Consider the following 13,696-nt stretch of genomic DNA (forward strand, 5'->3'; position numbering starts at 1 on the left):
TGTTTTCCTTTTGCATAAACCATTGTTTTCAAATGCTCTTGGGAATATGTAGTGTCCCCAAGAGCACTTGAAAACAATAGTTTATGCAAAATTTGGGGGGCAAACAAAGTGTATTATGGGGAATTCGAAAGTAGAGAATTTCGCCCGAGCCGTGCCAAAAATTTTCTGTAGTGTAATCCGGGCTTTTTAAGTCTAAGCACCCATTTCGAGTAATCAATATTGGTAAGAAGTGGCACGGTTTTCTGTAGTTACTTTAGAGTTGACTGCACCAACGCACTTAGCGATGACTAATGCATTTTTTTTGGCTTTGCGAATAATTTTGCAATCAATGTAAAGAGATTGCTTGCCATTTAATGTTTATCAACTCAAAAGAAAGCACGTTGTTGCACGATACACTAATTCCCGACCAGGCTCCTTGAATCTCAGCGCAAAAAAACCGGCAGACCATCTGTACAGAGATTAACTGGAGGGAAAAAACACTACGTATACAGTAAGTAAAAACTCTTTTTACCTCCCAAGGTTTTGAAGTGAGCGCAGAGTCGTTTTCTTTGTTATCGAGTGGACCAAAGAATGCCTTGAAGGCCGATAACATTTCCGTGGACTCGAGGTACGTTGACTTTACTTTGTTCGGTGTGCGAAACGCGCTTTTAAAATATGAAGAAACTGAAGAACGCTGAGGTTCTCATTGGCGGCGCACGCGATAAACAGAAGCAACACGTGCATATGAAGAAATTAGTCTTGAATTAGTGTTGCTGATCAATTCTGTCTTTCCCAGATATGTTGCTGCTTCGCTTGTGAAAAACAGCTCTCAAGGTATCGCTTTTGCACGATTTTCGTTTCGTGTTTGTTCCTAAAACGACAGTCTTAATTCCAAGAGGAGGCCATGTCGATATCTTTGTCCTTGGCGATGAAATCACACGCGGACAACCCTTACACATCGCCATATGATCTGGACAGGAGTCATGGATCATTGGAACTTGATCAAAATCAAATAAACCAATCAAAAAGCACAGATTATTTTTTTTTTTCTTGGGGAAGATCTGATTTTGATCAAATTGCAATGATCCATGACTTCTGTCCCAAATTTATGGCGATGGCAAAAGGCTGAGCGTAGTTTGAAAGACCTTAAAAATCGAGCAGGATTTGGAGGTTGCAGCGCCTTGTAAATGGGATGATTTTTGGCAGGATGCTCGAAAAAAGACTGGGAGGCGAGCGACCTTTGTAAGTGGGAGAATTTCGGCTAAATTCTGGAGGCACTCGGCCGTAAGCACAGAGTACCCTGTATGTATTAAGAAATGTATGGGAAATATTGAAGAGTCCTAATATCGTAAAGTTACATCGAGAAATGACTATGTTAAAGCTCAAAATAAACGTAAACCTATCTCAGTTGTTGTGTATTGTCATTTCTGCGGCTGAAAATGGCGAATTTGAGCGATTTGGTGGGTTTCCGTTGACTGTTACTACACGTTATAATATATATAACATATAGCAACAGTCAACGGAAAACCCACCAAATCGCTAAAATTCGCCATTCTCAGCCGCAGAAATGACAATACAAAACAACTGAGATAGGTTTACGTTTATTTTGAGCTTTAACATAGTTATTTCTCGATGTAACTTTACGATATTAGGACTCTTCATTGTTTCCCATACTTTCTTTATATTTCGAACATACAAACGGTGTGGGGACCCTGTGCTTAGGGTTGTGATGTGATGAAATCGGACACAAAAGTATCGATCTGAAGAAAAGTTGTTTTTACATGTAAAGCGAGTGCCGGCAAGAGGCCACATAGTGAAGTGATCTCAGCATGTAAGATCATATAAAGCTGAAGCGCCTATGTCTTAATTTATGGCAGAGGAATCTGCTTGGGGATTGGTGATTAGTCTTTTTCATCGGCCATTTTGAAAAGGTTTTCAGCGGTCCTCTTGCGATGAACAACGCTGTCATTTTTCGGATGTGGACAAGGTAAGTTGTTTCAGATAACTCACGTAAAAATGACTTTGTTTTCATGATGCTTGTGATAAAGAGCTTTAATGCATGCGATATTTCGTATGAACTGTTTTCCCAAATGAAAGCTCCCTCGATCTTCACTCAGAAAACATGGTTGGATAAAGCCATGCTTTTTGCTTTTTTGAAAAAGGTCTGGGTTTATTACTTTTCAAGTACACTATTTAATTATCACCATATCATAGAACACGATAATGAAAAAGTCCTGTAGGATGTGAAATACTTGTGTAGGTTAATTTTGCCATTTGTCAGGCAGTTTTTATATTTTCATGCATATTCTGAATATATGTAGATTACAAGTGACATTGAAATGAACAGACCATGATATTGTTGTTGGTAACAATACCTAAACACTGTGAGGTTTAGTTGGGCTTGAAAGTGTTTCTACCAGACTTAAATAGTGGCAAGGGCCTATAAAGTCGTCTCTCTGAACTGTGGTAGCTTCAGGTTTTTTGCTCATGGCGTAACATCCTATTGACTATGCATCAAGCCAAAACCTGATGATGTACATAAATAAATAAATAAATATTGCTACTGCTAATCACCCTTACTTGCAGTCGAGGACTGAATTGCGAAGGGCGCAGCTCACTACATCGGGCTGAAAGCATACAAAGGCGTCTCTGGCTGCCGCTATACAGTCCATGTTTGATGTCGGAGCACAGCACCACAGTTAGATGTTAATTAGCTGTGAGTTGATTTTGATGAGGGAGGAAAACCGGAGTACTCGGAGAAAAACCCTCGAGTCAGGTTGAGATAGACTGAAACTCAGCCCACATGCTGGCCGAGGCCAGAATTGAACCCAGGCTCGCAGTGGTGGGAGGCCCGATAGATAACCACTAAGCCACCCTGACTCCCATAAATGATGTACAGCCTGCAGTGAAAAGACGATTCTATCTACGTCCTTAGCAACAGTTATTCACAAACACATCATTGTCTGTATTTGTTACATATTCTATCAGGTCATTTACATAAACAGAGAACATTCTAAGCCACAGGGTCAAATGTGGTTCCTTTTGATACACTGCTGAAGCCATGTAGCTGTGGAACTTCTGTGAAGGGTAACTGGAAGAAACAGTGTTGTAAAATAAAGAGAATCAAAAGGGTAAACAGTTTCTTTTTAAAGAAAAGCTCTATTTTTGAAAAAACTCAAGTCCACGAAGGTTGCTTGGAATATTTTGAAGAAGAACATTGGCAGTAAGGATCTGTTTAACCCTCCAAAAATGATTAGAAAAGCTTACATGAGGAGATGTAAAGACATCCCAGTATGGCAAACATCGTTAAGATGTAGGATAATGGTGTCACACAGTCAGTGTTGTTTGTTCTGTACTGAAAAGGAAAATTTTCTAATTATGGGTAGTTGGCCAATGTTTAAGTGGAAAACAAATGTGAAATAAGGGTTATGAGTGGAATGAATAAATCTGGCACAGTAAATTTGATGCAATGGTGAAAAAAAGGACTGCATTCATTTGAGTGCAAAGCAAATCCTTATTATGCTATTGATTGTTTGAAAAATGAGTTCCAATATGTGGCTTTTACACAATCACATATCACATTAACCTTGATGTATTTAATGAAAGATCTGATTGTATGGTGCACCTTTATGTTAAGATAATTAACAAAGATTCTTAACCATATCCTCGAGGCTCTGCACCTGATAGTCTCCAGGTGATGTTTGATAGTGGAGCTCGCACGCGGACCACCGTTGTTAAGAAAATATGGTAACCCATAAATGCGAGAAATCTTGGTTTTATAGCCATGATGTCATAGACTGTCTGTACGTATGTATTTACGTCCACCCCTCCATGTATGCCAATTTGACCAGTACCATGCTAGTTTACAGCATACATCTTTGAATTAGGCATCCCTGTTTTGATCAATTGAGACCTGTCAAAACAAGGTATGGGTTGACCAGTATCATGTGACCATATCTCGGGCTCTAGCCTAGAGATCACCGAGGTCAGGTGTTTTTTTGAAGTGATGGCTGACCAGGTACTGGTTTTCAATTGGATTGCAGGCTCAACCTAGGTTAACTCACCTAAACATAAGGCTTCATTTTTCGTGCACTTTTTGTGGATCAATGCGGCTACACGGCCATACTACATCAACTACAGTTCTTACACAGTCAACACTTTACGTGTTCAGTTGGAAGATGTTTTCTTTCTACATTTTTCGCTGGTTTTAATCTAGTTTGACATATCATGATATCTGTGGTCCACAGTGGTGGCTACCCATTTATTCAAGTCAAGCATCGGAGGGATATAAACTTAAAGCTGTTGTTATCTTTTACTCTTTTTAATTTGCTTAGAGCTGCTTTTTTCTCTGTATTGTAATTTTTGGAATATCTTTAGAAGCTCTGATAAGGTTACATGATGCCTGGAGGACCTATGCCTAGAACAGAAACGAAAGGAGAGCGAAAGAGAACGACAACGACAACGACAAAGCAGAATACCAGTAATATTAAGAAAATATGGTAACCCATCGATGTGAGAAAATTTGGTTTTATAGCCATGATGTCATGAACGCCCGTCCATACACACGTCCGTCCGCCCCTTCATGTATGCCAATGTGACCAGTACACGTAAGCATATCACAGGCTCAAGCTTAGAGCTCATTGAGGAGGCAATACTCCAGTTGACACTGCAGCTAGTTTACAGCATACATCTTTGATATTGGACATCAATGTTATGGTCAAGTGACACCTGTCAAAACAAGGTATCCACTGACCAGTATCACGTGACCATATCTTGGGCTCTAGCCTAGAGATCACGGAGGTCAGGTGTTTTTTTGAAGTGATGGCTGACCAGGTACTGGTTTTCAATTGGATTGCAGGCTCAACCTAGGTTAACTCACCTAAACATACATATAAGTGAGGTTTCATTGTTCACATACTTTTTGTGGATCGATGCGGCTACACGGCCATACTACATCAACTACAGTTCTTACACAGTCGGTTGGACCTTATCGAGGTCAGCTGTTTTTTTTAAGTTAACCGCTGACCAGAGACTGGTTGTTGATTGAATCGCAGGCTCAAGCAAGGTCAGACACTCACACACACCTGAACGAGGCTTAATTTTTCACGCTCTTTCTGTGTCTCGACGCACTACGTCAACAAAAGCTCTTGACAGTCGATGCTTTTCCTGTTCAGGTACAGTTTGGAAAATATATTTTTCTTGCATTTTTCTTCTTGTTAAAGTCACAGCAATGAACATGTACAAGTACAAGGAAGATCTTCAGTTCCCACGGCCTGCTCCCGTCTGACCTTGTAGCTCAGTCGGTAGAGCGGCGGAGATCTAACCTGAAGGTCGTGGGTTCAATTCCCACCCTGGTCAGAGTTTTTCTCTGTCCTTGCGTGGGCCCAGTTCCATCAGTAGGGCTAATGCTCACATGGTTCATATGGGATAGAAATCTAGCACTTCACGTTGCACTACACTCTCGTCAGTTACATGTAAGAGAGGTTCCTTTTATTCTTCTTTTTTTCCTTCTTTTGTCTCCCTATTGGTGCAAATGGTTTCCTTTTAGCCATCATCCTCTAGTTTTTCCCTGCAGTATTATATTGCCTGTCTATTTGTACTGCAAAGTTTTATTCCCGGATTTTCTCGAGGTCTTTAGGCAATTGAATGAAGCATTGGTGGGTGGCCAGGTTTACTTTCTCCTTGCATGCTGGACACCTCCCACTGGCAGCAATGACAATCTTGCTCTTTCCTTCCTGCTAAGAGTTTCTGGTTTCTTCCTTTCCAGTCAATCAATAGACATGGAATCCTTTGTTTTAGACCTGTGTCCCTCATTAGCATGTAAACAAAGTCACATTGGTTTTTGATTGAAAATTTAAAGGCTAAACCAATTTAGTTCCATGCACTTGAGAGAGGCTTTAGCTCCAGCGAAGTGTCCCCTCGCTCTTTTGCTTTAGGTTCTAGGGTCATACCACCATATTTCATTGGTGGAATTGACTTTTCAACAAATGGTGGCTCCATAGCACTTGGTCAACAAGAATATCCCATAATAATACTCCAACAACCACTTCTTTTTATCATTACAATTTCCATTTTGGTTTTAATGCCGACGTAATCCATGGGTCAGCACATGCGTTAAATTGTGCCCTCGCAATATTGACCCAAACTGCCGGACTCTAGTTTCAAACATGCGTTCGTGGACCCCCATTCTTTTCGATTGATGTTCTACTACTGGTTCCAGGGTGAATTCTATGCGACCAGGTTGATGAGGGGATTGTGAAACACCAGCACCTTTTTGCTGACTATGAGGAGAGGAGATTTTTTGTAACTCTCTGTCAACATGTTCTGCCATTTTATGCAACACATCAACAGCATCTTGAATGTTTAATTATTGACTTTTCAACAATTGGTGCTTCCTAAAGGAGCTGTTTTTTGAAAAGATATCAATTCACGAGCAAGAATATGCCTTGATGATATCCCAATGAAAATTTCCAATTCATCGGTATTCCCTCCTCCTAAACATTTTCTGATACTGTACTGTTTTCGGGAATATGTAAACATAGGGCTCACTTTGGTCCTCTCTAGGCGTATGGTACAATCTCTTATTATCTTCCTGCTTTCTTCTCTGCAACTCTGTGATTGTCTTCAGAATTAAACCAGTCACATATATTTTCATAAAACTGTGAAGCTCTCACGGCTTTTTTTATGTGTCTCTCTATGATATGTTGGACGGCTTTCTCTGACAGGATAACAGTAGTTGTATCTATGTCTCATTGTGGTTACGAATCATGATGTTCAGTTTTTCAAGGCTATTTATTATAGCATAAGATATGAGAGGTATTTAAGGAAATTAAAAAACGATTGAACTGATCTACTTTTGCGGCATAAAAATGCCTTTATACAACCCTTTCCCAACAAAAAAAAATGCTCTATACAACTCCTTGGAGGTTTCAAGGTAAATAAGAGTGGCAATGCTCCTTTTGGAACACTAAGACTCTTTGAAGGTACAATAGAATTCAACCCGCATGATTAATCTTGTTCACAATAGACAGTGCAAAAGGGCATCTTTTGGTGTATGTGCGATCGACATCCACCATAATGATTCTGTATTCTAGAAAAGGCAACGTATTTTGAAAAGATATCAAATCACGAGCAAGGATATGCTGTGATGATATCCAAACGACCATGTCTTTTCATCATGACAATTTCCAATTCATCGGTATCTCCTCCTCCTAAATACTTTCCGAAACTGTACCCTATGTTTACACATTTAGCTTTAAAAGGCGCTACCGGTTTTCGGGAGTATGTAAACATAGGGTTCAGTTTGGTCCTCTCTAGGCAGATGGTACAATCTCTTATCTTCCTGCTTTCTTCTCCTAGTCTGTGATTGTCTTCAGAATTAAACCAGTCACATCAATATTTTCATAGAACTGTGAAGCTCTCACAGCCTTTTTTACGTGTCTCTCTATGATATGTTGGATGGCTTTCTCCGACAGGATAACGGTAGTTGTATCTATGTCTTTCATCATGGTTGCAAATCATGATGATCAGTTTTTCAAGGCTATTTATTATAGCATAAGATATGAGAGGTATTTGAGGAAATTAAAAAACAATTGAACTGATCTACTTTTGCGTCATAAACATCCCTTTCACAACTCCTTGGAGGTTTTATGGTAAATAAGAGCGGCAATGCTGGTTTTAGAACACTTCGCCTCTCTGGAGGTACAATAAAATTCAACATGCATGATTAATCTTGTTCACAATAGTGCAAAAGAGCATGTTTTGGTGTAGGTGCGATCGACATCCACCATAATGATTTTGTATTTTAGAAAAGCGACATTTTTTGAAAAGATATCAAATCACGAGCAAGGATATGCCGTGATGATATCCAAACGACCATGCCCCAGTTCCTGGAAAGCCGATTAGTGCTAATCGAGGATTAAATATCGCCGTTGGCCTTCCTAAATCCACCGTTTCAAGAATTGTGACCGACGTGTCAAAGGCTTTTGTGAGCAAGCAGGAGGAGTTTATCAACTTCCCTACCGAACCTGCTGAAGTTCAAGACGTCAAAAGAGGATTTTACGAGAAGGGAGAGTTCCCTGGTGTTGTAGGTTGTATCGACGGGACCCATGTGAGAATTCAAGGGCCCAACAAAAATGAGAATGACTATGTCAACCGAAAGGGCTACCATTCCATCAATGTCCAAGCAGTATGCAACCATAAAGGTAAAAAAGGAGTATATCATTTTCAATAAGCATTCAATACACAAATGATAAAGAACAAAGCAGAAATAATACATATTATCTGAGGGGGTGGTAGAAGACTAAGTTCATGTGCTCCAAGAGTAGTAGTTGCAATTTTTTATTAATCTTTAAAAGATTTTAACTCTTCTGGTGAAAAATATTAATAATTAGCAAAGTAATCAACCCTGCAGTATGTTTTTATGGTAGGGACCCCATAAGAGAGTTGACAATAACATGTTTGTCATCTCACTCAGATGTTTGAATTCAATTATCTTTGGGCAGAATGTAGATAAACATAGGTAAAAAAAAATGGAGCTAAGAGACCGGTCATTATTTATCGCCTGGGGACACGGAGGATTTGGGACTAAACAAGGTGAAATTTAGCTGATCCCTCCTTTGAATGTTACTTCACTGAAGTAATCCCCCCTAACAACTTTAGATGACTTTCACAATCCCCCCATGTCTTCATTTTCCAAGCAAATTTGAGTGGTAACTCTCTGAATCCTTCCAAAGTTTTCAGTGATCCCCCTTTACGGTTCTCAGTTATGACGGATCCCCCCTTTTATTCTCCTCAAAATTAAGTGATCCCCCCACTAAAATCCTCCCCACCGGAGATAAATAATGACTAGTCCCTTAAGTCTAACTATTATATACTACAATGCTTGAGGCCCACAAAAAGTCAGATATCTTTGTCCTCAAGGGCTGATGAGGGCTCAAATCCAAAAAACCTATCAGAAATCTATCAGATTTAACCATGGAATTTCTGGAAGGATGTAGTCTCTAACAATCAATAAAAACTCTCAATACGGGAGGTATGGATACTTTATGGAATTACACGATAAAGTACAAAAGTTATTGTTGAAATTTCCTTAGGCATGTTTACGAACATCGTTGCACGATGGCCTGGTAGCACACCTGACAGCTTCGTATTTAGCAGTTCATTGATTGGTCAGAGGTTTGAGTCTCAGCCCCGCACATTGGAAGGTGGCTTCCTTCTTGGAGATAGTGGGTACCCTTGTAAACCATATCTCATGACCCCATATCTCAACCCTACATCTGTAAATGAGGAAGCATTCAACCAGGCCCATAAAGCTACAAGGGTGGCCATTAAACAAACCTTTGGATGGTGGAAGCGAAGGTTTCACTTGCTTCACTCAGAAGTAAGAATGAAGCCTGAGAAGGTCTGCCTTATTATTGGAGCTTGCGCCATATTGCACAACATCGCTATACTGAGGAGTGAACCACAGGATTGCCACCTCCTGCATGAAGACGACCAGCCAGCAATGGCCCCCTTTCATGGCCCAGAGAATGGAAACGCTGTGAGAGATCACATTTGCCACACCTTTTTTTAAAATTCCCATTTCTCCACTAGACGTGTATCTTACGGTGTCAGCATCTAAATTCTTTAAATAACCTAAACATTGTCAATATTGCAATCTTCTAAAATGATGTCAGACTCTCTGTATGGGTAATAGCTGCAGAAGTCTATTTTGTCACACATTTTCCTTTAAATCATCCGATTTTAAGGTAAAATTGTTGCATATCAAGAATCATTTTGTGTTCCAGTGCTACTAGTGAGTTTGCCATCATTCAACGTCTAACATTGTCAAACTTGGTTGAAACATTCAAGCCATAATTTGTCACTTTAATTGCTAAGATTGTTGCTTCATCAAAAGTGGTCTTTGTGATTTATCAATTTTGTCTAAAATACCCAATACAAAGGTTCATAAGTCAAGAAGAGTATAAACTTTGTTGCAACTTTGCATGCTGTCCTCTTTGAAGAACTTAATTGTTCAGCTATTGGTACTGTTTATGTCCTGACAAAGTCAAAACATCCTTCGCCAAAATGTTCAAAATGTTTATGTCACTGACCAAGGCTTAACAGCTAATGTAAATACACTAATGGAAGTATTATGACCAAGTATCTCTGACCACTGTTAATACACTTGGAACTACAAGACATTTTCTGGATAAAAGGAAACCAGTACAAAGGAATAATTCCTACAATTCTGCCTGTTGTAAAGATTCCAAATAGTAATGACTTATCAGATCATAATAGGTTTCTGCGAAACTGTCCACCTACCCCTTCCCTAAGCCAACATTAACAGTTACATTTAGTAATACCAATATGGATCCTTCCTCTCAGTTTTACATGGATAATAAAAATGAAAGGAGAATGCAAGAAACAAAAGACTCAATTCCACCTGTAATTTGTCTTGGAGGAAATGTAATTAGTACTGTGTGACCCCCACCCTATCTGATGGGCACTTTAATTTAATGCAATATAAAATAATGGATTTGAATCAAAATGAAATATATTACTATGTAACTGGTCACAGAGACATTATTTCCATAACTGGGATAAACAAGATTTTTTGTATGAAAAAATATGCTTGAAATTTATGAAGAATCTGAAACATTTTACAAAACATTGTAAGCTAATGTAAAATCCCAATATCAATATTAAGTGTCATTAAAAATATCCTGCATTCAATTTAGGATGGTTTCCTTCTCTTCATCATCCAGGTTTTTGCTGATAAGAAGAATTTCCATTCAAAGCTTTGTTTTCTTTAGCTCCAGCATTTCTTGTTGCAGTTTTAATGCCTTTTGCTGCTCTGCAAGAATATCAGCTTGTGAAATTCGTCTCTTTCTATTTGGTGGCAACAGTGAATGATCTTCCTTAACCTGTGCTATGAGACCAAGTTTCATCATATCTTCACTCGATAGCATTGGTAAATCTTGTTGGTCTTCCACAATATCTGCTTCAGCTGGTTCTACTATATTCAATTCAAGAAAATGTTGTGCATTCAGCAGCAGAAATTTGAACTATAAGAAAAATGTTGAAAAACATAGGATATTTACGTAAGCTTGTATTGATGTTTTTTATAAGCACTCAGTGCCCTTTTTTCAAGTCCTTCTATTGCTGCAATTGAGATTTCCTTCGCTGTTGACCCTTTCCTATGTCGTTACGTCAAAATAAAACTTGCTTTCGAAACATAAATGCAAGCTTGACTATAAAAAAAAAAAGTAAGCTTTTCACTGAAAAGCAAAGGAGAACAAATTCTTATTCTCGAATTACGAGTTCATCAGAGCCTAAATTCGAACATTTTTTCGGTGTAAGAGAGAATTCAAAGAAGGTAACACAACAGAACCAAGAAAAACAAAGTTCACAGGTTCTTACACCGAAGTTAACCCCGTTTTTGCTAATGTCGGGGATCATCGAGTTGGTAAATATTAAAACCAACACTATTTTGTCTAAGCCAACCATAAACATTTAACGTAAAAATGAGGTTGCCTCACATTTCGCAAAGTAAAATGGCAGAAAATGGGGAGGAAACTATGCAAAATAATTTAAAAACTTAAGTACTTATCTTAAAATGCTCAACGAAAGGTTCCCAGATAAAACCATACCAAAAATGGCGGACAAAGCTACAGCTTTCTAGGAAATCACATGACCAGTAAACAAAGAAATATTTACATAAGCTTTCTCACCAAGCCCTTCGCCGCCACCAGTCTCAAATCCCCCCAGTCCTGAGAAGGCTGGTGTGTCCTCAAAAATTTCTATGATTTGCTCACTTGACTGGGAAGGGGGCTTGGGTGGAGGTCCACCGCCAGTCTTCTTGTACTCTTTCTTGTAATTACTAAATTCTTTTTTGGCTGTTTATTTCTTGGACGGAGCGATTCACTCGGCCAACAGCGTTTACCTCCTTGGTAATTTCATCCCAGACTTGACTTTTTCTTTTGTTGGTTATATTATTCATCAGCTTTGACTGGATCACATCAATATTTTTTTTACACTTTCTGTAATTACGGAAATCTCAAGAGGTGAGAAATTTGGTTTTCTTTTTCTTTCCTTTACTTCAAGTTCTTTCACCTCAATTTCCGCCATTTTGTTTTCTTCACTGGCCCCGCAATCCGCGCCAATTTTTCGCGTCATATTTTTTCAGAGGCAGGCGGTCGAAAGACTCGTTAAACCGGTTTTCATTTAGCACTAATCTGGGATTAGTTAATCGCGGGATAATTTCGCTTTCAGGAACTCCTTTTTAACCCACGATTAGTTATCCGAGGAATAAGAAATTTAATCGTGGATTTGACGCTAATCGGAGGATAGATTAATCGGCTTTCCAGGAACCGGGGCCTTGTCTTTTCATCATGACAATTTCCAATTCATCGTTATCCCCTCCTCGTAAACATTTTCCGATACTGTACCCTTTATTTACACATTAAACTTTAAAGGCGCTACCGGTTTTTGGGAGTATGTAAAAATAGGGTTCAGTTAGGTCCTCTCTAGGCAGATGGTACAATCTCTTATTATCTTCCTGCTTTCTTCTCCAAGTCTGTGATTGTCTTCAGAATTGAACCAGTCACATCAATATTTTCATAGAACTGTGAAGCTCTCACAGCCTTTTTTACATGTCTCTCTATATGTTGGATGGCTTTCTCCGACAGGATAACGGTAGTTGTATCTACTGTATGTCTTTCATCATGGTTGCAAATCATGATGATCAGTTTTTCAATGCTATTTATTATAGCATAAGATACGAGAGGTATTTGAGGAAATTAAAAAACAATTAAACTGATCTACTTTTGTGTCATAAATATCCCTTTTACAACTCCTTGGAGGTTTCATGGTAAATAAGAGCGGCAATGCTCCTTTTGGAACCATACGACTCTCTGGAGGTAGAATAGAATTCAACCCGCATGATTAATCTTGTTCACAATAGACAGTGCAAAAGGGCATCTTTTGGTGTATGTGCGATCGACATCCGCCATAATGATTTTGTACTCTAGAAAAAGCGACAGTTTTTGAAAAGATATCAAATCATGAGCAAGGATATGCTGTGATGATATCCAAAGGACCATGTCTTTTCATCATGACAATTTCCAATTCATCGGTATCCCCTCTTCCTAAATATTTTCCGATACTGTACCCATGTTTACACATTTAACTTTAAAAGGCGATACCGGTTTTCGGGAGTATGTAAACATAGCGTTCAGTTTGGTCATCTCTAGGCGGGTCTCTTATTATCTTCCTGCTTTCTTCTCCTAGTCTGTGATTGTCTTCAGAATTAAACCAGTCACATCAATATCTTCATAGAACTGTGAAGCGCTCACAGCCTTTTTTACATCTCTCTCTATGATATGTTGGAGGGCTTTCTCCGACAGGATAACGGTAGTTGTATCTATGTCTTTCATCATGGTTGCAAATCATGATGATCAGTTTTTTAAGGCTATTTATTATAGCATAAGGTATGAGAGGTATTTGAGGAAATTAAAAAACAATTGAACTGATCTACTTTTGCGTCATAAACATTCCTTTTACAACTCCTTGGAGGTTTCATGGTAAATAAGAGCAGCAATTCTGGTTTTAGAACGCTTCGCCTCTCTGGAGGTACAATAAAATTCAACCCGCATGATTAATCTTGTTCACAATAGTGCAAAAGAGGATCTTTTGGTGTACAATGAAGGTGCGATCGACATCCACCATAATGATT

The 13,696-nt window shown here is 38.9% G+C and overlaps 1 protein-coding gene across 4 annotated transcripts in view; it reads left to right on the forward strand.

Moving 5' to 3' along the window:
- Positions 1 to 1,732: 1,732 nt before the first annotated feature.
- The window catches only part of LOC138057376 (putative nuclease HARBI1), a 41,780-nt gene continuing 29,816 nt past the window's right edge, over positions 1,733 to 13,696 (forward strand). For 3 of the 4 annotated variants that reach the window (XR_011133656.1, XR_011133657.1, XR_011133658.1), the window contains exon 1: positions 1,733 to 1,966. Coding sequence is in view for 1 of the 4 variants with exons in the window: in XM_068903406.1 (XP_068759507.1) it covers positions 9,077 to 9,553 (477 nt within the window). In the remaining 3 variants the exon portion in view is untranslated. Of the gene's footprint in view, positions 1,967 to 9,074; positions 10,822 to 13,696 lie in introns of those variants that run through there. The other variant, XM_068903406.1, reaches the window with a different exon arrangement.

This window comes from Montipora capricornis, chromosome 7 (genome assembly GCF_036669925.1).
Source record: "Montipora capricornis isolate CH-2021 chromosome 7, ASM3666992v2, whole genome shotgun sequence".
NCBI classification, from domain to species: domain Eukaryota; kingdom Metazoa; phylum Cnidaria; class Anthozoa; order Scleractinia; family Acroporidae; genus Montipora; species Montipora capricornis.